A 22,838-nucleotide genomic window follows, 5' to 3' on the forward strand; every position below is an offset into this window, starting at 1 on the left:
CAGAGGGAATCTTATCACATGAAGGTATATAAAATCTATACGGTACATAGGTACCGATTAAGTCAATAAAAGACAGCAAAGTAAAAGAGTCAATTTTGAAGGGCTTTATTGATCAACACAGTGTGAAAACAGTGCATGAGTTCAGAGTTCACAGTCCTTGTGTGTCATTAACTGCTTTTACTGTATAGAGTGTCAACAAAGACGAAGCTCACACATACACTACTTCTGTGTTTTTCCATAAACAAATACATTACAGCTCAACTGACTGCTGGAACTAGAAAAAGCAATTTATTACTCAGAGAGTATGAGCAAAGTCTTAACATGATGAAGAAAATTAATACAGCCATCCTGAACCATGGTCCAATGATTTAACAACTGTTAATGACTATAATCCACATCTGCTTGAAGCCTGGATTAGAAAATTAGATATCTGCTTTTTATACCAATCCCCTTTTCCAGAATTCAGTTCCTTGTAAATATAAAAACACATTTAATTCTGGTTTTTTGTCCTTTTAAAAATAAGGTTATGAAAAGGCAAAAAAAAAAAAAACCCCAAACAAAAACAAACAAACAAACAAAAAACAGTTACAGAGATAAGACTAATAACTGGCTGTCCGCCGTGAAAAATGTGATTGTAGTGGTGCCAGGTTAAGTTATACATTCATGAAGGACTGAATGTTAAATTATTAACACAGTATAATAACACATAATCCTCATGTAAATAACTACAGTGTATAAACTATACTAAACTGTATATAATGTATAGTACAGTATTCAAGATCACTGCCTACACACAACTTTTTAGTATATACTTTGTATTAAAAATCAATAAAACTTCCTATATTTGTAATTTCTCAGCTATCTATTTGAAAACCTATTTCAAAACTAAGAAAAAACAAAACAAACTACATCTACCTTTTTTTTTTAAATCCTACTCCACAAGCCAATTGTATTTGTAATTAAATTAACTAAAACCAGGGTAGAACATCTTTGCAAAATCTTCAAGTGTGCTTTAGAAACTGGCCAGTAATAATTCAAGTTGCACAATATGAAAATTGTACTTATTAAGCACAAAAATTAAAAAAAACATTCTGAGGCAAACAACATTTTCACAGAGATATCAACAGTCACACATTATAAGACACCATCTTTTCTTCAGTGCCAGGTTGACTCCAGTGTTAGGAAAATAAAATACTGTCTGTGTTTCAGTCCCTGTGTGCTTCGGTTTTAGGGACTGTGACCCTGTGACTCGTCAGCTTCCTCAGCAATAGTGCGGTAGTGCTGTGGCTGATTTTGAAATATGGAAGAGTCTGTCTGGGTGAACAGAGGAGCTCTCTTGGTGGAGCGTTTCATCAGGAATTTTCTAGATGTTACCAGATCACCATAGCCCCGGGAGTGAGAGAAGGCGTAACCTGACCGAGTACTACGCCTTCTCCGTAAGCGACGAGGTGCCGGTACAGGCAACTCCTCTGTACGCATCTTATACCTCACCTAGAAAAAAGAAACAAGGGATTTTTATTTTTTTTTAAATGTAGACTTTTCACTATGGATACCCTACTTTCTGGTGTACAAGACAAAAGGGTGAATAGAAGACAAGATGGTTTTACATGCTGCCCCAAGTGTTTTTTCACCTTGTTATTAATGGTAGGACGAAGCTGTATAAATATGAAGCGGAAAGCAACAACAGGCAGGATACAGAGGAGGAACGTCAGGAATATGGTGAACCACACATTAGGCTGGTTCAGAGAGTTTCTTGTTGTGCCTGAAATCCAATAATGTCAGAATCACATAATGTTACAGTATTACAGTATATAAGAAAGTAACTTCACAAACTGCAAAAATGGATGATGAAATTTAAATACACAATCCCAGGATACAGCCAGCACAAATCTAACCTTTTTTGTCTAAATGCTAGTTTGCATGACCCTGTTTTAATGTACTCATGTCTCCTTTAAAGTACCAATATTTTAGAATAGAAAAAAACTTGATAACTTCATTAAATTAACATTAAAGTGGCAAACATACTAAATATAGTAAATGTACTTACCAATGAAGGGGAAAGAAGACGTGAAGAGATAAAACATGCCATTGCTGCACATGGTTAATGTGATGGAAAAGTAGGCCACCATGCTTCCCCACACAAAAAAATGGTTCACTGCTGTCCAGTAATAGGTGTCAAGACACAGCTGAAAAGTATTTACTTTTATCATTATTAATGTCCTGTGTACTTATTTCTTTACATAAACTCAAATTTAGAGACTGACATAGAATGGAAATGTTTCTGTTACAGCAGATTAGTCTGTAGACTAAGTAGCCTCTTTGTTAGGTACCCCCGGTTCAACTGTTTATTAACCAGCCAATCAAATGGCAGGAACTCAATGCTTTTGAACATGTACACGTGGTCAATACTACCTGCTGGAGTTTAGACTAAGCATCAGGGAGGCAAAAAAGCTAATTAAGTTACTTTGGATGTGGTGTGGTTTTGCGTGCTAGATTGGGTATTTCAGAAATTGCTGATCTACTGGCATTTTCCCACACAATTATCTCTAGGGTTTACAAGGAATAGTTCTATAAGAGAAAACATCCAGTGAGCAGCAGTTCTCTGGCCAAAGATTGTTGATGCCAGAGGAGAATTGACAGAATGCTTCGAGAGGATAGTAAAGCAACAATAACTCAAATAACACAGCAACCATGGCATACAGAAGAACAAAAGCATTGCCTGGTATCATGAATCTCAGTAATATTTAGATGGTAGGGTCAGAATCAACATTTGTATCAATAGTTCAGGCTTTTTTTGAAAATTTGCCATAATGAAAATGAGCAGTTCTGCAGGCAAAAAAAGGCCCAAAGTGATAATAACCGCATGCACCTAATAAAGTATCTAATGAGTGCACATGGACTTATGGTATAGAAATGCATAAATAAAACTGTTAAATGCAAATTTTTCTCAAAGCAGTGCAGTACACTGAAAAAAAAACTGGAGGACAAATAATGTGGCAAAGTTTTGTGATTCTCTATGTTGTCACAATAAATATGTCATTTCCAAGCATGCCTCTGGTAACGAGAGCTGTATTTCTCACCTGTGTGTACACCACAATAAGCAGACAAGTCTGTGCCAATAAAGCAAAAGACTGATAGTCAGCAATCTCTTTTCCATCATCTCTGACTGTGTCATGCATGGAAGCCCATGGGATAAAAAAGAGGATTAAGGAACTGTAGCAGCTGTGCATCACACAGCTCACAAAAGCTTTCTTATTGAAGTATTGGTTCTTCTGCCCTGGAGCGTAGAGCTGAGGATGGTATAAACTCCAACGGTCATTTACATCCTGCACAAAACAAGGTTTAGTGAAAGAGATGAGAAAGCTCAGTGGACACAGAGACCTGACTATGAGATGATAATCTGGTTTATGTAAGTCGACCAAAAACTGATAGTTACTTGTAATCTACATACCTGGTCAAACAGACACATGCCAAGGACTGGAAGAGCTGTGTAAACCATATTGTAGAAGGTGATGAACCACTCCTCATAAACAGTCTGTGAACAACCACGATGAACATTTAAGTACAACATTAAGAAAAGGTGAATGTGAATCAAGTTATTTGTTTCATTTGTCCTGCATCATTTGAAACTTTTTTGCACTTCTCTCATTGAGATTGATAAACACTTTATGTCCCATTACAAAAGCTACTTAAATTACATTATAGTATAGTTACAATACATATATCTCACCTGTGCAGAAAAACCACAAAAGAAGGCGTACCAGAATTGGACAAGTGTAAAAGTGAAGTTCTTGTAAAAGAAATATCCAAGGAACTTGCACATGCGGATGTAGGACCAGCGGCCATGCACCAGCAGGAGGCGCTGAAGGTAACGGAACTGGGCAAAGGAATAGTCACTTGACAGCACTGCCTGCATGCCTTCCTGCCCACTGATACCTACACCAATATGAGCAACTGGCAGGCAGAAAAGGAAGCAAATAAAATACATAATAAAATACACACTATCAGCTACATATTTCCCAGCTGGATAGTTGTAATGAAAATACAGCTCTGTATAATGGTGACTTCACAGGTTACCCTTTATCATGCTGACATCATTGGCTCCATCTCCAATAGCAAGAGTGACAGCCTGCTTGTATTTCTTGACCAGCTGAACCACTTGGGCCTTCTGCAAAGGAGTGACCCTGCAGCAAATCACTGTCTGACACATGCATGCTGTCCTCAGCAGCTCCAATGTCAAGTTCTTCTCCAGTGCAAAAGCCTGATGATGAAGGAAAGAATTGATTGGAGTTAGGTCATCTGTCAAGACTCTGTAGTGCAACCTTAAAACCTAAAGAGAATCCCATTCATTTCTACATTCATCTCTAAGTTTAAGAAATATAAGAGAATCAGGCTTAAAAAAAACAATATGTATTTTCTGATCACACAGTGTGACCTCTACAGGTCAACTAGCAGGGGATTTTCAGCGTTTGCTGACAATAGTAATATTGCTAAAAAAAAAATAATAATAAAAAAAAAAAAAAAAAACCTTACCAGACTGTGCCCATTTATAATTAGTCCATAATCTCCATCCACCTTCTCATCCTGCATAGTCTCTGTCTTTTTAAGCCAAAACAGGCCTACTCGAGATTTAATCACAGATGGCTCCTCTTCTGCTTCAGGACACATTTTTCGTCGTGCATTCCTGAAAACATGAGGACAGAAAACATGACCTCATAAAAAGTTCACAATTAATTTGTTAACTATATTTTTCTTATAGACAACAATGAAGATATAAGATGAGCCTAAAGATTAACAGGCTAACAGTGTTTAATTTTAAAAAATATTTTTTATCCTCTTAATTGCCGATTTTAGACACATTATGCCTTTAGTGGCCTCTCTTCTCCTTTAAAAAGAGTGTCAAAAATATCTAAACCAACCTTTTGAGACGGACTGTATTTGCACACATTGTGTTTCTTATTTTATTTTTAATTCAATCAAACATGCACAACGCTGAGGATGACTTTGGTTTGACTGTACTTGTATTCAGTCATCAATCAAACCACTCATTCATTTTTGTCACTTATCAGCGACAGTAGTCTAAGTAGACATAATAATAATAATAATAATAATAATAATAATAATAATAATAATAATAATGGATTGCATTTATATAGCACTTTTTGGGGCCCTCAAAGCACTTTACAATTCCACTATTCATTCACTCTCACATTCACACACTGGAGGCAAGCTACAGTTGTAACCACAGCTGTCCTGGGGCAGACTGACAGAAGCGAGGCTGCCATATCGCGCCATCGGCCCCTCTGGCCATGGACATGTCAAAACCTCCCTTACAATGGCCACATCCTCTACCTCTTGTAAGTGCACAAGGAGGTATTGCCAAGCCAGCTGTTCTGAATAGAACAGCATCCTAACAAGAAGTCTGAACCCATACACCCTTCAGAAGTAGCTTATCCCCATTCCTTGTAACCACAATCTTAATTTTTCACATTACTACCCACTGTGGAGGAACATAGATGATGGTAGGAATGCTCAATCCCAACCTAGTAACCACAACCATGTAAGGCATGGATGTCAAGCTTTGGTTTTTTAGCTATAAAGTTGTGATGAGTTATACAGAATTTACAGAGGTTTGCTCTTTTTCCCCTTTTCCAAAAAAATAATAAAAAGTCAGTCCTGTAAGTAAAGCCAGGGGTGGATCTAGAAGGGTGGCATGAAATGATCCCTTGCCACCCCGGTTTTGCATATGACAGGACCGGCTTTTTTCTTGTTTTCAGTAGCAAGCGATGCTTGCGATTGTGCCAGAGCACATTTTGAACTAGTGATGGTAAAATTGATTCTTTTTACTGAATCGAATTTTAATGAGTCACTCACCAAAGTGAATCGGGTTTTTTGAGTCATTTGAGTCACTGAGTCAGTTGACCAGAGAGTGCAAAAAATGTACATTTTCACTCAAACTTAATTTGTTTCTTTTTTCATGTATATCCTACTGCTAAGAAAATAAAGAAAACAACTATTTTATAGAGCAAAAACGAGAAAAAAATTCTAAAGAGAACATTATTTTTACTTTATTATTATTTTCCTTATGTGTCAAATATATATTTTCTCATCTAAATGTCCACTGAGCTGTGAGCCAGGGGGCGGTAATGCGCCTTAACATTGTTTGCCAACCAAGAAGAAGAAGAAGAAGCTGTGAGCCAGGACGGAGGGGGTTGAGTGAGTGAGTGATTCGCTTGCGCTATGATTCAGCACAGGAGGGAGTCCTGAGTGATTTGTTCGAACTATGATCCAGCACGGGAAGGGAGGGGGTGAGTGAGTCCTGAGTGATTCGCTTACGCTATGATTCACACAGGAAAGGAGGGGCTGAGTAGCTCAAATGTGCTGTTAGCATGTTAGCAGAGCGATGCTACTGTGAACCGAGGAGCTATTGTCTTTATGTGAGCTTCTACTCGGGTTTTTTCTTCCAGTTCAGAGCAGAAATATTTTTGTTAAGATACTGAATGTTGTGTTTTTCTCCACAATTTTAATTATAAGCTAGATATCTTTCTACTAATGAAATTAGTTTGCTAACAGCAACAGAGATGAGTCAGTGAGTCAGTTGGGCATGTGAAACATGATTCACGAGTCAGTAAAGTGATTCTCGAGTATTGAACGATTCGTTCATGATTTGCGCATCACTATTTTGAACAACACCATGGGAATTTCAGATTTCACACAGGTGGTTGGATGTTACACTCTGGAAATGGAATGATGGTGAGTGTTATTAAACCTCTGTGGTCCACGAACACGCTGCACCTCCAAATCACATGACTGATTTAAGCAGACACAGCAACAAGCTGCAGCCACGCTGAGTCTTTATTTCAGCCCATATTAAAAGTTTTTAAAGTTTAATTACAGCCCAGTAAATCCAGAGTTATGATAATATATATAAGCCACGTTTTTTTCTGTGTGTATGTGGTTTTTGTTAAAGTGTTTTCTAAGGACAGCGCAAAAACAGTAAAGAAAGAAAAAAAAGCCACCTCTTTTGTATCGGTGGAAAAATGTACCATGTCGACCAATTTAAAAAAAAGTCAACAGGTGGGATTTGGTTGTTTAGGAAGAGGGAAAAGTTTTGGGAGTGACAGTAATGGCAGCGAGACAGAGCGAGCGAGTGTGTGCGAGAGAGAGAGAATTTAGATGTGGGAGATTTGTGACATTTAGCATGGAGTGTATAGTTAGTGTGTTGTGTTGTCTTGTGTTGTTGTTTTGTTTTGTGTGTCAGTGAGGGCACTAATGAATGTCAAAAAGGCATATTGCATTGTAAACACTGTAGAAACCAGCGGAGTGATACACCTCCTGTTGTCAGGCCTGCAGGTTTATCCCTGTGCTGTTCTCCTCTGTCTTCTGGTGGAAAAACATTTTTTTACTGACACACATAATTTGCGACACCTGCTTGTTCTCTCATTTTAATTTTAGTAATATTTTTAAATGGTTGTACAAAATGGAAAAAAAAACGGCAGGTGTATTGACTGCATTTTTAGATAAATAGTTGTATATGTTTATAAAATGTACAATTTATATTTGCATTTCAAGTTATAAGAATTTGCTCAACATATCTGTTTTTTTTTTTTTTACAGTAAAAAAAATACTACTAGGATTTTAAGTTCTTTTTGTGATTTCAGATCAGTAATACTAATGCAGTATGTCAGTGAAAAAACAACTAAACTCAGTTGAGCTGAAAAGAATGATACCAAACAAGGCAAGGGGAAAAAATAAAATGAAACAATTTGAGGGTGAAATACAAATGTAAACTCAAAAGGAGTCAAAAATGACCGGTTGTATTTCAGACCTCAGTGTGTTAATCCAACAAATCATGAAAAATTAGGTTTACATTTTTGTTCATGACAGTGCAGATTTCTGACATTTTGTGTAATTTAAGCATGTAACAATGTGATTGTTTTCTAACAAAAAACAGTGTGAAACTTAAGTTAGACTTGTGTTTGTAAATGAACCACCCATTTTGTGTAGCTTTCTGGATTTTATACTTATTGGGCTACATATTTATTTATTATACAGGCTATACAGTACATAGAATCAAAACTCACATGTTTTATGTAACTAAAGTGTTTAATTATGTGGGATACAGACAATAATTAAGTTATGGACTATATTTATATGAAAAACATGTATACTTACTGCATTTAAATCATTTTAACCATATGTAACCACCTGCATATGTGTGTGGAGAAAAAACTTTTGATTTGACTTTGATTTTGCCACCCTATGTGATTTCTTTTCCACCCTCATGCCACCCTAAGAAAAATTCTCTAGATCCGCCCCTGAGTAAAGCAGCAAATTTTGATATACAGTGGTCCCTCACTATAACGCGGTTCACTTTTTGCGGCCTCACTGTTTCGCAGATTTTGGCTGTAGACCACTGCCTCCTGTACAGTACAGAATGCGTTCAGCTTGTCAAATTTGTAGTGTTTGTTTGTACGTTTTCTCCCCGACAAACACAACAATGTTGACGAAACGTTTTGCACCGGTTTCATTCTATTATAATGGACTTATTTTTCTATGAAGGTTTGAACTTGAAACAAGAGAGAAGTGTGAAAATGTTCATGCCTGTCTGAGAAAACTGTACAAACAAATATTGTAAAACAACAGCTACAAATTTATCTTACAGCTGTAGGAAAAGTAACTTAATGAATCAAGCCTCAAATGGTTGAGTTCCTGTTCGTGCTGTTCTAGTTAATTTAAGTTTACTGAAATTCGTAAACTGACAAATTGCATCATTAATTGTATGATGAAAAAGCCTCTGATTGACAGTTGATCCTTATCTGTTTCTAACCGACTCACTGTAGCTCCTCTTTGACTCCTTCAGCAGTGTTGGCTGAGACAACAAAGACATCCTTCATCTCCCCTCTTAGCATGTTACAGGAATAGCCAATGTTCTCTGCTGTCTCTGTTGAACAGTAAAATAATTTTCAATCAATAAATCTTAAATCTACAAAAAAAAAGCTTAAATAAGAAGAAACATAAAGTGACACTGACCTTGCTTATCTCCAGTTAACACCCAGATTTTGATGTCAGCTTTAGCCAGTTGCTCAATGGTCTGTGGTACACCGTCTTGCAACTTGTCCTCCACAGCTGTCGCTCCCAACAGCTAAAGCCACAGATGTAGTTGTGATTTATACATTTATGACAAATTATTCTGGTTTCACTGTAACATTAGTGCACAATCTAAAGCTGGGGTGTCAAACGAACCCAGGTGCCAGAATCAGCCTGGCAAATACTTTAATCTGGAAACAACTTTGGAAAAAGGATGGCTTTCTGGAGGACATTCTGGAAAAACAAACCACCAGAATTCTTCTGTACCTTTACACATTCACGTCTTACAATTTAAGCTCAAAGATTTATGCTGATCGATTTCTTTCATTTACTACAGAAGCATTTTTTATCATTGTAAATGACCATGGCAGACCCGATGGCATGAACATGCTCTTCAGCATACTTTATTAACACTCACATGGTTGCTGTGCAAACACACACAGAGCTGCAGCTCTCCTGCTGCCAGCTCAACATTGCCACAACAACAACAGCATTTACCAGAACTCCTAACTTTTAAGCCGGCTAGGCGTGATTGCAGATGCCACGCAGGTGGGTCAATCACACCTGCAGCAGTATCGCAAACCACACCCCGCCACAATCATGTAAGAAAATCTGAGGTGTTGAAATTGCACGTCTTTTTTTATTGTAAGATATCTCAAGGTAAAATGTATAGTTAAACTTATTAACATTGACTGGGGACAAGCAGAGTTTGTGTGGTCCAGCCCATTTAAGATGAAATTGGGCTATATTTTCCCCCAATGTAAAATTAATTTGACATCCCTGGTACGTAGAATTTCTGGAAAACTACCGGTAGGTCATCAAGCAGCAAATTGGTCTGTCAGATGATCTAGCGATGTGACAAAGTTTTCAGCACATGTACTAACCATCATATCTTTCTCTATCTCTTCATAAAGTTCATCAAGTTTTTCTTCACGTCCCTCCATGGCAACACTGGCCTCATGGTGGCGCTGTGTCCAATCTATCATGTAGCCCTCATTTAAGTCTTTGTAGGCCAGAGCAAGTGTACGGAGGCCATCACCTGCATACTCCTGTTTTTGTTTGATAATCGAAAGATGTCAAATGTTAAATTACATTAATTATATTAAAATTTTATTGACTTTAGCTTCAAGCTACTTTTATATGCTTTGGATTACTCACATTGAGGTGGTTAGTGGTTACTTCCATCAGTTTTTTACAGGAGGGGTGCAGTCTTTCAAAGATCATGGTGTCTGCACCTTTGCAGTATAGAGTCAACTTCCCCTCTGCGCTGCGCACTGGAAGTGACAGGGAAAGTTACAAAGTTTGACGTAATGCATGCAGAAAAAGAAATTGTCTATCTTCTGAACATACGAAGTATGGCCAAAAAAAGTATGGTTGACCCCTTATCTCACCTATAACTGACATCCTCTTCCTAACATTACTGAAGTCCAGAATGGCCAGAAGTTCATAGATGACTTGTTTGCCCATCTCTACGACTGTGATGGTTTCTGGTGTGCGTGATCGGAACACAAATCCAAAGTTTCTTGCAGCGGTCACCAGAGCGCCTTCATCAGGTGACTGAGCCTGATAATTGAGCTCTCCTACCAGGTAAAACAGAGATGACAATTTAATTGGCATATAAGGGTAAAATTTGAACATTTGCATGGTGGAGCACATTTCTATGTACCTGTATGTCTTTTATTGCACTGAATTTGGAGTTTTTAAATAGACTCCAAGAATATTTTGAAATTCTCCTGAAATGTAAATGACATGAAGATGTCTTTCAGGGGACCCCTCACCCTCTTTCTTTTCCTCAGGCATGACAGTGTGACACAGGGATAACAAGCGGAAGAACTCCTGAGTCTCAGGGTTTCCACTTCTCACCATGTCGACCAGACTGTGGTCATGAAAGCTGAACTTTGGATCAGCCAGATTGTTCCAAGAGAAGTCCACTCTCTCTGTCCTCTACAAGAAAAGCCGAAACAACAAAGTTGGATCAATACTTTCTTTAAATAAGCTACACAATCATGCATTTTCCTCTCACCTCTGTAATTGCCACTCTTTCTCCAGAGAACTCATAGAGGTCTCCTGAATATAAGATAAATGTACTGTAAAATGAATCATTTAAACAATGTTCCTGTTTCCATTTGCCTCTCTGACACCTTTTTGCACAAGCAAAGCTGCTCACCGTAAGCTTTTCCATTAATGGAGCACTTGTTGAAAGTCATCATGTTCTGTGTCAGAGTGCCAGTCTTGTCGCTGAAGATGTATTTAATCTGGCCTAGCTCCTCATTGAGTGTGGTGGTTCTTGCCTGAGCTGGAGTATCTTTCTTAGGATAGTACATCTTCCTGTCCCAGTCTATGAAGAAGCTGTTCCCCAGACGAATGAACTCCACGCTAACAATGTAGCACAAATTGGTAAAATTTCAAAATGTGATACATATTAACACAAGTCTCAAGTGTTCAAACCAACTTTGGTTGTTTTCTGGTTTCATCATTTTTACTTACCTGACGTAGAGTGAAATTGGTACCACTGTGTTAAGGACAATGACATAAGACCAGAAGATGAGGAATGATGAGAGAGGAGCATCAATGCCCGGTTCACGAGGAAGAAACATAGTGAACACTGAGCCCTCGTTTGTTTCCCAGATAGCATTGCCAATGGTCAAAATGGAGCACATAGATGCCAGGAAACCAAAGATCTGATGGAATAAAAATATCAGACTTCTTGATTATTCAAACAATATTACTCTTGTCACTCAATTGAAAAACAAATCACCATCTATAAGTTATCTATTAATTGAGACTTTCATGTGACTTTCTTTGTATTTGTGCTTGTGTAAACTCACACATAACACCAGGATATTCATCAGGTCATCAATGCTTGTCCGTTTGAATATCGACTTCCCGCTGTTCTGCATCAGTTTAGTGTCAGGACCTGGAAAGGTTTATTAGTGTCAGATTTTCTTCTGCACACCTTTGCTGCATCTCCTTCCTGCTCTAGTCTCTTATGTACAACTTCAAACATTATTATCAGAGTAAACAATAAAAGCTAGACCAAAAAAAATCACTCAAATTGTACACAGTTGCAGTGCACAGTGTACCTCCAAAGATGACCAGACCGAAGCACCACTCAGTGTTCCTGAGAGTACAGCCTCTGAGCAGCACTTTGTCGTTGTCCAAGGAATATCTTTCTCCGTTCAAAGTCAGAGTCCCTTTGAACTTGTCTAGACGGTTATTGGGAGGTTCACATTGCACTTCACCTGAGAAACAGAAATCAGTGTCAGCAAATGATTCTGAACATCAGTTCACAGGATAGTTAGAGGACAGCTCGAAGCAGTCTGTGTAGTCTCCTCCGACCTCTGAGATCAACAAGGGATTTTCGCCTAGAGAACGGCTGCTCACTGGATATCTTCTCTTTTGTGGACCATTCTCTGGAAACCTTACAGATGTGGGTTAATCCCAGCAGGTCATCAGTTTCTGAAATACTCACACTCATCTGTCGCCAGCAACCATGTGACATTCAAAGTCCCTTTAATCAACATTCTACCTAATTTGATAGCCAGTTTGAACTTCCGCAGATCATTTTAACCCTGTCCACATGTTAAAATGATTTGCTGATTAGATTAATTAGCAGGTGTGCAGGTGTACCTAACAAAGTGGCTAGTGAATGTATACAGATCTATTCAAGTAAGCAACAAACAAACAACAAATAAATAAAACCCAGGATCTGCTTTTTACATTGGTAGAGAAAAGCAATACATGAGGATATGCATGGAAAGAAAGCGACTGGACGTCTAAGTTTCAAGAAACGTAAATGAGCCCAGTCGCTTTCTTTCCAAGATTCTTAGACTATGACCTGGATGACTGAAAACCTACACAGACATGAGAAAATGTAATCACTCAGTAGAAGCTTAAACAGGTGAAATACTACTTTGTCAAAAAACTCTGTTTGTTTTTCTCCCCTCTGACATTTCCCAATGACAAACAGGTTTCACTTTTAAAAATCAGACTGTGTGTTGTCTCAGATTCAGATTCTCACCATTAAAGGCAGCCAGTGCCTCAATGTTGTCTCCCAGCGCTCCAGTTACAGTCAGAGCCTGTTTCACCTTCAGATTGGTTTCTCTGGGGGAGACCAAGGGAAATCCAAGACAGTCTCAGACATTAGGTGTCAACCTAGCATACAAACACCACAGTACAGCACACCTACCCATCGAGTTCAGCTGTTTCCACATAAACTAAATTAAGGGGCTCACTGCTAGACAGCAACAGAATGTCTGCCTAAGAAATAAAAGCACTGAGTTTAGTTTGGAACTTACTTTTGAAATGAATTTCTTTCACTTGCTTCAAATCTTTACTATAGCCTCCCCAAACTTACTGTGACAAACTCATTATTCTCCAGTTTGACTATGTTCCCGACCTGAACATTCATCCATTTTTCATTTTTAAGTCTGTCAGGGAAGCGAACAAAGGCATACAACACAGAAATGAATCCAAAACGGCATAATTCTTCATACAAAAGGTATTCTTTTCTTTTTCATTTGGGTTTCCAAAGACTTACTGGCCATCCATGAGGACGTCCACCTTCCGGTTATTGACTTGTCCGTCACATTTGTGTCTGTTCTGCTCAGTTGACACAAGAAAAAGATACTGTTTGCTTCCAAATCTGATATTAGTTCCTTACTTTTGGTTTTCATAATGAGCAGGATCTCTCTATTGCTAATAACAATTTCAACTTACTATATCATCACTGGCATCTTTGACTCCTGTTATAGACAGCACCAATATTAAAGGGACAGCTGTGGTGAACCATGGCAGAGAGGAGATTTGTGGGATCAACTGTCAACACACACACACACACAGTTACATATGCTGTTTTAATACATTGATAATTGAGCTTTTAAGAATCTGAAAACTGAAAGCCTTAAAGCTCATTTCAGTGTATGGTTGACATTAAATAACGTGTTAAAAAAATAATTTGATAAAGAAAGAAAATATGTGTCATTTCTAATTTTAAAATCAAATTACATTTTAAAAAGATGCTGTTCAATGTGGAGTTTGAACTCTGATTGTTTTATAAGCTAGTATTTGCATTCACATAACTATCTGCAGCATAAAATAACTATTTTTAAGCATGCAATTATTCTGACAAGAATGGCAACATGTCTACCTGAAGGATGAGCAGGAAGAGGAAGTAGGCATTAGCGAGCCTCCTGAACTGCTCAAAAAGATTAAGTGGCAGGAAGGTGAAGATGTTGTATTTGGAGGTCTTGATGGCATTGTTCTGAAGTTAAAGAAATCGACAGAGGAAAGTAACATGACTGATGTCAGTTTAACAAAAATCACTGTGATTTAATATTTAAATGTTTGTAATGTAATGTTAAAGTTTCATTTTTGTTTTCTACGGCAGACACAGCAACAAGGCACAGTAAAAATCCGAAGATTTCTAGGATTTCACTAATAATTACCTACAACTCAGATTTATTCAACAAAAAATTTTATTATTTAGCTACAATTTATGTACAACTGAGTCATAACATGCAAATATACACAACTTTATGTTCATTGAGTGGTAAATGCAAAGAGTTGTCTTTGTGACACTTGACATTTGTTGTGACAGAGTAATCAAATCCAAACAAGCAAAGCATTGAGCTGAGGGTGTGTTCAAAGCTTCTCTTGTCATCTGCTGAATAGGCATGATAACATTTGTTTATATACTTACAGCATAGCGGAAAGATAGGTTGAAAGTTCTGTCATTAGCCCGCAAGCATCTCTCCTTCTCTGTGAGAGAGTAAAGCAGTAAGAGCAGGAGAGAGTTTATGCTACTGTATGTTACAGCAGTACTGAGGAAAGACAAACTCAAATTTAATTTTTGCAAACATTTCAGAGCTGTAAGCTGAAATGTGTACTGCATGTCACAAAAATAAATATAACTAAAACTGAGACAGCCATAAAGTAACTGAACAATGCAGTAAAGTAGAGCAAAGTTTAAGTGCATCTAATCTCACCTTCCTTATTTCCATGTCCGCACAACTGTCCAAAGTATGACAGCACAGTTCCCATCTTTAACTCAGGTTCTCCATGTTTTATAACCTGGAAAAAAGTCCACTTTTCAGTTCTAATTGGTGAGTCATTTCAAACCAAAAGGGTTTCTATATCAAAAAGCGAGGCAAAAGCGAGAGGGAAACAGTTAATTCCTGGAAGGTCCTGTTTGTTTAGAACTGCAATATAATGTTTAAAAATGAATAGAGAAAAGGTGGAACTATTTAATATGTACAGCACACCTTTTAAAATGGTGATGAGGGAAAGACAAAACATCCCAAAAATAATAATCCTGAGCTTTCACAAAGCCAAAAATATCTCTCCAGCTATAGGTAGACATACCTATAGCTGTCTACCTATGTCACATACTTGACAAGATTTCCACCCCTCCCCACAATTTATCTTTGCTCCAAAGATGTAAAGATACAGAGGCCTTTTAAACTCTTGGTACTGTAGTTAAACATATGGTGCAATAATCCCTTACTACACTGATTAAGATAAAGATGTACCCTTGACCATTTGACTTGCCCAGTAATCTACCAATAATAATATGCAGGTATTGTCATTTTATAGAATTTTACTGGAAAAATGTTTATCAGTGGGACATAAAGAATACAAAATGTTGACAATAAAATGCATAACAGCACAAAAAATAATTAACTACCTAACTTTTCAATGCTACGCTCCATTGATACCTAATTTCTTAAGGAGGAAAAACAAAATCTACAAGGAAGCAACAACTCATTCTTTGGCATGTTTCAATTGATCCTTCTTCTTGCACTCACAAAAATATTAGATCAGTCTGAATGATGTCAGATTTAAAGGGTTCAGATTCTGAGATGGTTCCTGACAAAAAAAAAAAAAAAATCATAATATCATAGTTTTCTGAGTTTGAAAACAAATGAAACTTAGTCACATACCTGAAACAGCAATATAATTTCTCTTGTCCCCTGGGTCCTCCTTGCACACAGATAAATGTGTTTGAATAAAGAAGACAGTGAAAAAGGTAAAGATTTTAACCCTCCTTTTACTTACGTCTTTGATAAAGTAAATCCAGGCCTTTGTCTATTGCCTGGAAAGCCAAGTGTCAGTTTAATCCCAAACAGAGAAAGGAAGTTCAACTGAGGCCTCCACCAGGATAAAAGACAACAGGAACAACAGGTGAAGCGTTGTAGTCGCACCCACACCAGAAGTTTCAGGTTCATACAGGAAGACCAGGGATCCCCTGCACCTAACAGCTCAGAGCTTGTGTAAACAGCACAGTGATCTTTGGACTTGGATTTTGAGTAGGTGCAGGACAGGAAAGGCAGTAAAACAACAGCAAAGGTGAAGTGCTTCAGCTAATCAGAGGGAATGTTATCATAATCATGTATGTAACACAACCTGCGGTGGCTGCACACTGTTCAGACTGAACAGTTGTTCAGTTTTAGCTTCTTAAATTCAGTTAATTTTACCTCTTTGTGACCATAAGAAAACTCTAGTAGGCTGCTTTTAATATAAATTAAATATAATTATGTATTTAACTTCTTACTACCAAGTGTTTATTACAGCTTGAAATAGGCTGACTTCATGCCTGATATGTAGATCCAGGGGACCTCAACATGACCCTCTTACTTAGTGTGGTTGCGTGTGTGCATGCTCTCTGCTTGGTAACAACAAACTGGATGAATGAAAGCACATTTGATATGAGAGGACATGCAAGTGTATTAGGTTTCTAAATGGTCAAAACACGCTGCAAGAAGTGAATCTTTACAAATGCACATGGATGTTAACAAAATGTTACATTTCTGTGGCGTGTTTGTGATTTAAGACAGTTTATTGTGATAAGACATCCTTGTAATGATTTCTTAGATTTCTTCCCCCAGGGTGGAATGAATGTACAACATATATCTTTAGTAACTTAAAAAAGAATAATTGGGTGCATGAGTTGAATTTTACTTAGGGTTTTCTCTAATCCACACAGGGCCAAAGTATACATAAACGCTCAAGTATATACATACACCCCTGATAATCCCTGGGTAAGTATCCCTTATGAACTTGTATCTTGACTAGATGTTTTTGGTAACAACAAGCTTCTGAGAAAATTCTGGGTGAATTTTTGCGCATTCTTGTCAAAATTGGTTGGCTTCCTGGCATGGACTTGACTTGTAGTCATTCTCAACAGGAATAAGGTTGGAGTTTTGGGAAGACTAGTCCAGAAATATAATGCCATTAAACTTAGTTAAACATTAAATGTTAATGTGTGTTTTGGATCATCGTCCTGTTGGAACACCCAATTGTGTCCAAGTTTGTCACGCTCTCTCCTGAAAGAAACCTTTGGTGGTGACACATTTGAATAACCTGTATTTACAAATGTTTGAAGTGATAATCTTGCATTCTGCATTTCTTTAGAAAGACCTTGCCAACTTGTAAATCTACAGTTGTCATGCTTAGATCTTCATTGAGTTCCTTGCACTTCTCCATTGTTCTGAGTTCCAATCAATCCACTGAGCAATGTTGAACAAATCCTTTTTATGCTAGCAAAGTGAAACTATCATTTGTAGTCGAATACGACCAATAATGAGTCAATAGGTAAACAGGCCTGGACTTTGTGATGGTGATGATGATGATGATGCAGGAGCAACACCAACACAGGGCTATCAGATAAGGCATGCTGCGCATGCTACCATGGAAATCAATCATTAAAAGCACCAAATTACTATGACATTCATGATGAGTGCACGAAAACCACAGCTGTACAACCCAAAGCCAAAACTATATCAAGAGATGGGTGTTATTTCTCTGAGTTCAGCATCAGTTCAAGAAAAAGGGCCAGTGTGCCCAGATGATTTAAACAAGTCAGATTACACTTTATTTATTTATATCTTGCAATCCTATCGTCAAACAATAAAAGTGAATGCAACTGTGTTTGTGGTAATAAAAATAACAAAGAATTTGCATTCTTATAACCCACTGGGTGAAATAAAAAAGCTATCATATTGTAGTGGGAGAAAGAGCAGGCAAGAAGATTTATAAATACTTATTAAATATTTTATACAAAATTCATTATTTGGAATGTTTACATGGCAACAACAGTTTACAATAATGACAAAGATTACACAAAAAATGAAGCAGAGTGTTTTACATACTGTACTTGATAACTACAGCAGTGATTTAGTGATAGCATAGGGGTTTAAAAATTTTGAAAACACAAAAAAAGTGATCAAAAATAAACAGTAGCAACTTGGCACAAGGAACGTGTAGCTTAGAGAATGGCTGTGAAACATTGACCCTCTTAAACCAATAACGTTAATTATTCACAGGGGTTAATACACTGTAACAAAGAGGAGCCTTGAGTTGTGGTTGTGACCAGTTTCACCATGTGCACGCACTGAGGGTTTTATAATAGAGCAATAATCATTTTTCATTAAGTCTAACATTCACATTTTCCATCACATCACAACACTGACGCACATCACTTCAGTCCACACAACTGGAAAAAAAAACAAAAACATCGTAAACTAATAAGGAGGACCAAGGAAAGCTTTTATAACATCAGAAAGAATAAAGTAACACTAACTATAACACATTAAAAAGAAAACCTAACCCAGATAAATATACCCAATAAAATGATATGGAAAATCACTTGGAAAACTGGACAATGAACATTTATATGGGCAAAGAAGTAGCAAGTCATCATTGCTGTAAGCCAAAGGAAATACAAGGGCTTTTAAAAAAAGCAATTAAAAAAAGAAAACAAAACAAAGCAAAAAAAGATTACTTTTCTTTATTTATTATCTTTTCATCAAAGCAAGGCCACTCCAAAGAGTAGAAGAAAACAGGACAGAATTATATATGTAAACTTTAAATCTTTGTCCAGATATGCAGATTTTATTTTTTGGAAGAAAGTTCAACATCTACTATTTCTAAATGAATAATTCAACAAGACAATTATCTCTTAAATCAAGGACACACATGGTTACCTTGGTTATTAATTGCATGACAAGCACTTGCTTGTCACTTTTAGTTTGAGGGTTTGTATTTCAACTTGTTATGAAGCTGCAATTCAGGCCCAATTTAGGCTACATCAGCAGCTTAGGCCAACCACTGTGCAAATCCTTTGACACTGTCGTGGTAAATACGTCCTTTTTTGGTGGTAAACAATAATTCCATCACAAGTTTTGAAACACAAAAATAAATACGTATAAAAAATAAATATGGTTATACATGGTTATACTAGGCCACATGAGCTAAATAAATATGGCTCAAATAGCACTCTTGTTAAACTTCCACAGTGAATTTTCATGAGGATTTTAGTTAAACCTTATTGTTACTGATTTTTATTCCCTCAGGTTTTATATCTAGCTATTCCTTTTCCCGGGGAAATAGGGCTGGAAACTTCACATGGCGAGGCACACATTAAACCAATTAATCCTTCAAATTGATCTGTGAAATTAGTAAAAAATAAGGTTTATTACTTTAAGTACCTTCATTTCATAAAGTATGTCAGTACTTGACCAGGATTGTGTCCTAGCTAGTGCTCGTTCATTCATCAAACAAAACACTACTTTATAAGATAAAACATAGTATTTTCACATTTACTCAAACCATCACCCAAGGAGATAGAGAATATGGTTTTTAAAAGCCTATTTTACTTCACACATTCACAGTTTGCAGACTGTAAGGCATAAAACACTTGGCCACAGTTTGGGGGTGAGGTGGGGTTATTGCACAATCTCTGCACCAGGGAAGTGCAGAGATTTGTTTGGCCCTTCAACAGGACCTGGCATCATCTGTTCCCTTGAGACTATGACATGCTCACCATGCCGCTCCGGCTGATGACAAAGGAGCTACAAATAAGGTTAAATAGCTGAGTAAGTGGTCACTAACCTGTGAAACAGCTGTTGAGTGTGAAGCTTGAGTGAGCCAGCATTTATGTGGCTGTTTGCTGAAAAGCAAATAATATGTATGTTTGAGGAACAAACAAAGTGACTGTTGGTCAAAAAAACAAACAAACGAACAAAAAAAAAAAACAAGGTGAGAACATAACAGTGATGTAAGAGAAATGGCAACCCACTACCAAACAGTCAACAGCAGCTAAGACACATCACAGGTCCAAGAAAGAGTCCACATGTTCATCTACAATAAAAATCGGAGAAGATTTTCCATCCTTTTGTTTTCCCTCTTGTTCTCCAGATATCCTCATCTGCCTTCCTCTGCTGATCGAGTTTCTGACTTCAACCTCACAAATTCCTTGGCCACATCATCATTGGACCTTTGAGAGAGGATTCGCAAGGCAGTGAGGCCTGTGTCGTCCATGTATATGCGCTGTCCAAGGGGGCACCAGCAGGCGCAGTTGCCTTTCTCCATGATGTCTCTTAATTGCAGCACGACCAAACCCACCACCCGGTCAGCACGACCAAAACAGTAATCTTTGACGCATGCTTGCAACTCATAGCACTCAAAGCCATCTTGGTTACCCAGAACACTGTGAAGAGAGAACAGAGCGTTAGGTGCTTTGAGTTCTCCAACAGCTTAATGGTGTATCTGTCAGCTTAAAGCTGCAAAAGACTTTCAGGTAGTGTCTCAACATCAATGACCCACTGACATGATTTTATATTTACTTTTCTAGTGGAAATCAATCAAAATACTGTTGTGCAAATCCCCGAGTGGACATATACATTTTACATATAGATGTGAATTACATATGAGCTGCAGCCAAAATGAGTCTTTCCAAGTTTTTCTGTTTTGTTTATTTTTTCATAAACTGCAAAATTTGGAGGAAAAAAAAACTAAATGGACTTACAAATGGAAGGTTTCATTGAACTTGGGAGACCAGCTGTTGTTCTTGGACTTGGTCTGGAACTTCCGTTTCTTGTCGATGAGGTGAGGACCGATCATGGTGATCTCCACAAAGGGTCTGAACATGCCAGACGTCTGCCATTTTAAGTCACTGGCCCCCACAACTGTAGTAATAAATGTGCAACATGATAATGTTGTCAGCTAAAGAGCAAACGTTGCTTAAAACGCCACATTTTTTACATCACTTTAAATAAAAAAAAAAAAACTCAGACTGACCTTTAACAGTAACTTTCCTCTCTCCACTCTTTGGATGAGTATAAAGCTCAATGTAGATACACACCTCTCCAATTGGTTTGTCCACACCTGATCCTAATTTTCATGAAAACACACACACGTTAAGTAAGTTTACATGTGACCATATACAGGCAAAATACAGAAAAGAAAAGAAAAGAAAACCAAGTAATAATGCAGGGTCAGGATGGAAGGGAAATGCAGATGCAGAGGATGGGTAAGGAATGACCTACCAACAGAATGACAAAACCAAATTGTGCAAAAGGAGACTGGGGAAGAAAGGGAGGTTGGCAGTTGATTTCAATGAAACCTACCCCTGCTGGGTTGTATTTTTTCATTGGGAGTTAACCTAATACCCTTTCCATTGTGTACTGGCACAGAGGCAGCACAGGAGATAAAGAGAAGACAGCAATGATACATCAACAAGTTCCAGCATCAACAACACATTAAAAAAAAAGAAAAGAAAAAAAATGGAGCAATTGGTGAAAGGTCTTTCTAATCATGAGCACATAGCACCCTCTGCTGGTTTGTCTTTGGTAAGGCTTTCTTTCTGTACCTTTTTACTATTAGATACTTTTATCAGTTACCTTGTGCTTGTTGTGTGGTCACAAACGTCTTGATGAGTGTGTCTGTTGTCTGAGTATAGAGGGACAGAGCGTGCCGGAGTGAGGACAGCTCAGGACTCTTCTCTAGGAAGGCCTTCTTCAGCCCATTCCCTCCTGCATGGAAATATTGCTGCAAAGAGACACAGGGTGAGTTAGGACATAAATATTTAGATGCACAACTGCAAACATCCAATATTTTGTTTCATAATATTCTGACATCTTTTACAGCAAAATAAAAAGTTTAGTAATGAATAAATAGCAAATATAAATAGCAGATGAAGCTAATCTGAGACAGCATCCTAATGAAACCAAAACCCAGAGTACAAACTGACCTTAATTGTGTCCAGTGCCACATCCATGACAGCACACTGCCTGGGAGACAGGCTTTTAGCCTCCCCTGCCATGTGATCCTACATAGCGAAATGGTGAGCAAAAAGGTGAAATAAAAATAGTTACACTCAGTCTTAGTAAGCACATTTGTGGACACTTCTTTAAATTAGGGTAACACCGAAGCCCATTTGAGGACACTTATTGTTCAGATATGTGGAGGCAATATGATACCTTGAGTTTGGAGAGCTGACCCAGTTCTTTTGCAGCTGAGAGAATCTGTGCTCCCTGGAATATAATTTAAAAAAAAAAAAAGAGTTATTTATGTATGAAAAAAGTTAATAATTTTGTAATACTAGAAATAGGCAAAGTCAATGCTGACTCACAAAGGTATCATTGCCCTGTGGCAGGACAATAGTCTTCTCCAGGCTGGTCATTACAATCCTCCATAGCTCCTTGAGCACACGCTTCAATACAGTCTTCTCACATACAGTAGCAAACAGTGTCAGTCTGCGAGAACACACACATAGATGTTGTAAACATACTCTCACAAGTGCTTGTATTATTCCTTTTAAACATATAAACAATACTGAGAAGTCATTCATGAATGGAAAAAAATATGTCTTTTAGCAAAAATGCACTATACATAGCTTCACATTTGTACATTCGATTTATATTACATATTTAAAAAGGAGCAGGGAAAAAGTACACCCTTCTCCATTA

The 22,838-nt window shown here is 37.6% G+C and overlaps 2 protein-coding genes across 16 annotated transcripts in view; both read right to left on the reverse strand.

The window, feature by feature from the left end:
* Positions 1-85: 85 nt before the first annotated feature.
* On the reverse strand, positions 86-18,015 carry LOC146514560 (phospholipid-transporting ATPase ID-like). Of its 2 annotated transcripts, XM_085165886.1 has the most exons (29): positions 16,147-18,015; positions 16,032-16,071; positions 15,078-15,162; positions 14,792-14,850; positions 14,240-14,353; positions 13,810-13,908; positions 13,631-13,692; positions 13,448-13,520; positions 13,280-13,350; positions 13,112-13,194; positions 12,174-12,332; positions 11,919-12,007; positions 11,578-11,771; positions 11,258-11,466; positions 11,114-11,157; positions 10,869-11,034; positions 10,482-10,670; positions 10,249-10,364; positions 9,975-10,139; positions 9,034-9,145; positions 8,839-8,944; positions 4,534-4,684; positions 4,078-4,261; positions 3,731-3,954; positions 3,452-3,535; positions 3,081-3,326; positions 2,048-2,186; positions 1,632-1,762; positions 86-1,491 (listed from the first exon to the last, which is right to left on the reverse strand). In XM_085165886.1, the coding sequence occupies exons 1-29, from the start codon at positions 16,314-16,316 to the stop codon at positions 1,228-1,230; spliced, it is 3,828 nt and encodes a 1,275-aa protein (XP_085022012.1). In that variant the 5' UTR covers positions 16,317-18,015; the 3' UTR covers positions 86-1,227. The 2 variants fall into 2 exon arrangements, with proteins under 2 accessions (XP_085022012.1, XP_085022013.1); XM_085165887.1 differs by lacking the exon at positions 16,032-16,071 and having other exon boundaries at positions 16,147-16,260.
* Positions 18,016-18,119: 104 nt separating this feature from the next.
* LOC146514561 (protein unc-13 homolog B-like) overlaps positions 18,120-22,838 on the reverse strand; it is a 65,600-nt gene continuing 60,881 nt past the window's right edge. For 11 of the 14 annotated variants that reach the window (XM_085165873.1, XM_085165872.1, XM_085165883.1 and 8 more), the window contains 8 exons: positions 22,502-22,625; positions 22,350-22,403; positions 22,121-22,198; positions 21,771-21,918; positions 21,498-21,554; positions 21,169-21,261; positions 20,897-21,056; positions 18,120-20,578 (listed from right to left, as the gene is read on the reverse strand). In XM_085165873.1, coding sequence (XP_085021999.1) covers positions 20,293-20,578; positions 20,897-21,056; positions 21,169-21,261; positions 21,498-21,554; positions 21,771-21,918; positions 22,121-22,198; positions 22,350-22,403; positions 22,502-22,625 — 1,000 coding nt within the window. In that variant the 3' untranslated portion in view covers positions 18,120-20,292. The remainder of the gene's footprint in view (positions 20,579-20,896; positions 21,057-21,168; positions 21,262-21,497; positions 21,555-21,770; positions 21,919-22,120; positions 22,199-22,349; positions 22,404-22,501; positions 22,626-22,838) is intronic. The other 3 variants (XM_085165884.1, XM_085165882.1, XM_085165876.1) reach the window with 1 other exon arrangement.

The sequence above is a fragment of the Neolamprologus multifasciatus genome, chromosome 7 (genome assembly GCF_963576455.1).
Source record: "Neolamprologus multifasciatus chromosome 7, fNeoMul1.2, whole genome shotgun sequence".
Lineage (NCBI taxonomy): Eukaryota > Metazoa > Chordata > Actinopteri > Cichliformes > Cichlidae > Neolamprologus > Neolamprologus multifasciatus.

What these genes read in the sequence shown, in the direction of transcription:
- LOC146514560 (XM_085165886.1), bottom strand. Translation starts at nt 16,316, where the DNA reads ATGAACCTGAAACTTCTGGTGTGGGTGCGACTACAACGCTTCACCTGT. An exon ending in AAATTATATTGCTGTTTCAG is followed by an intron (nt 15,163 to 16,031) that starts GTATGTGACTAA and finishes ACTTTTTTCCAG; the next exon opens with GTTATAAAACATGGAGAACC. An exon ending in AAGATGCCAGTGATGATATA is followed by an intron (nt 13,693 to 13,809) that starts GTAAGTTGAAAT and finishes TCAACTGAGCAG; the next exon opens with AACAGACACAAATGTGACGG.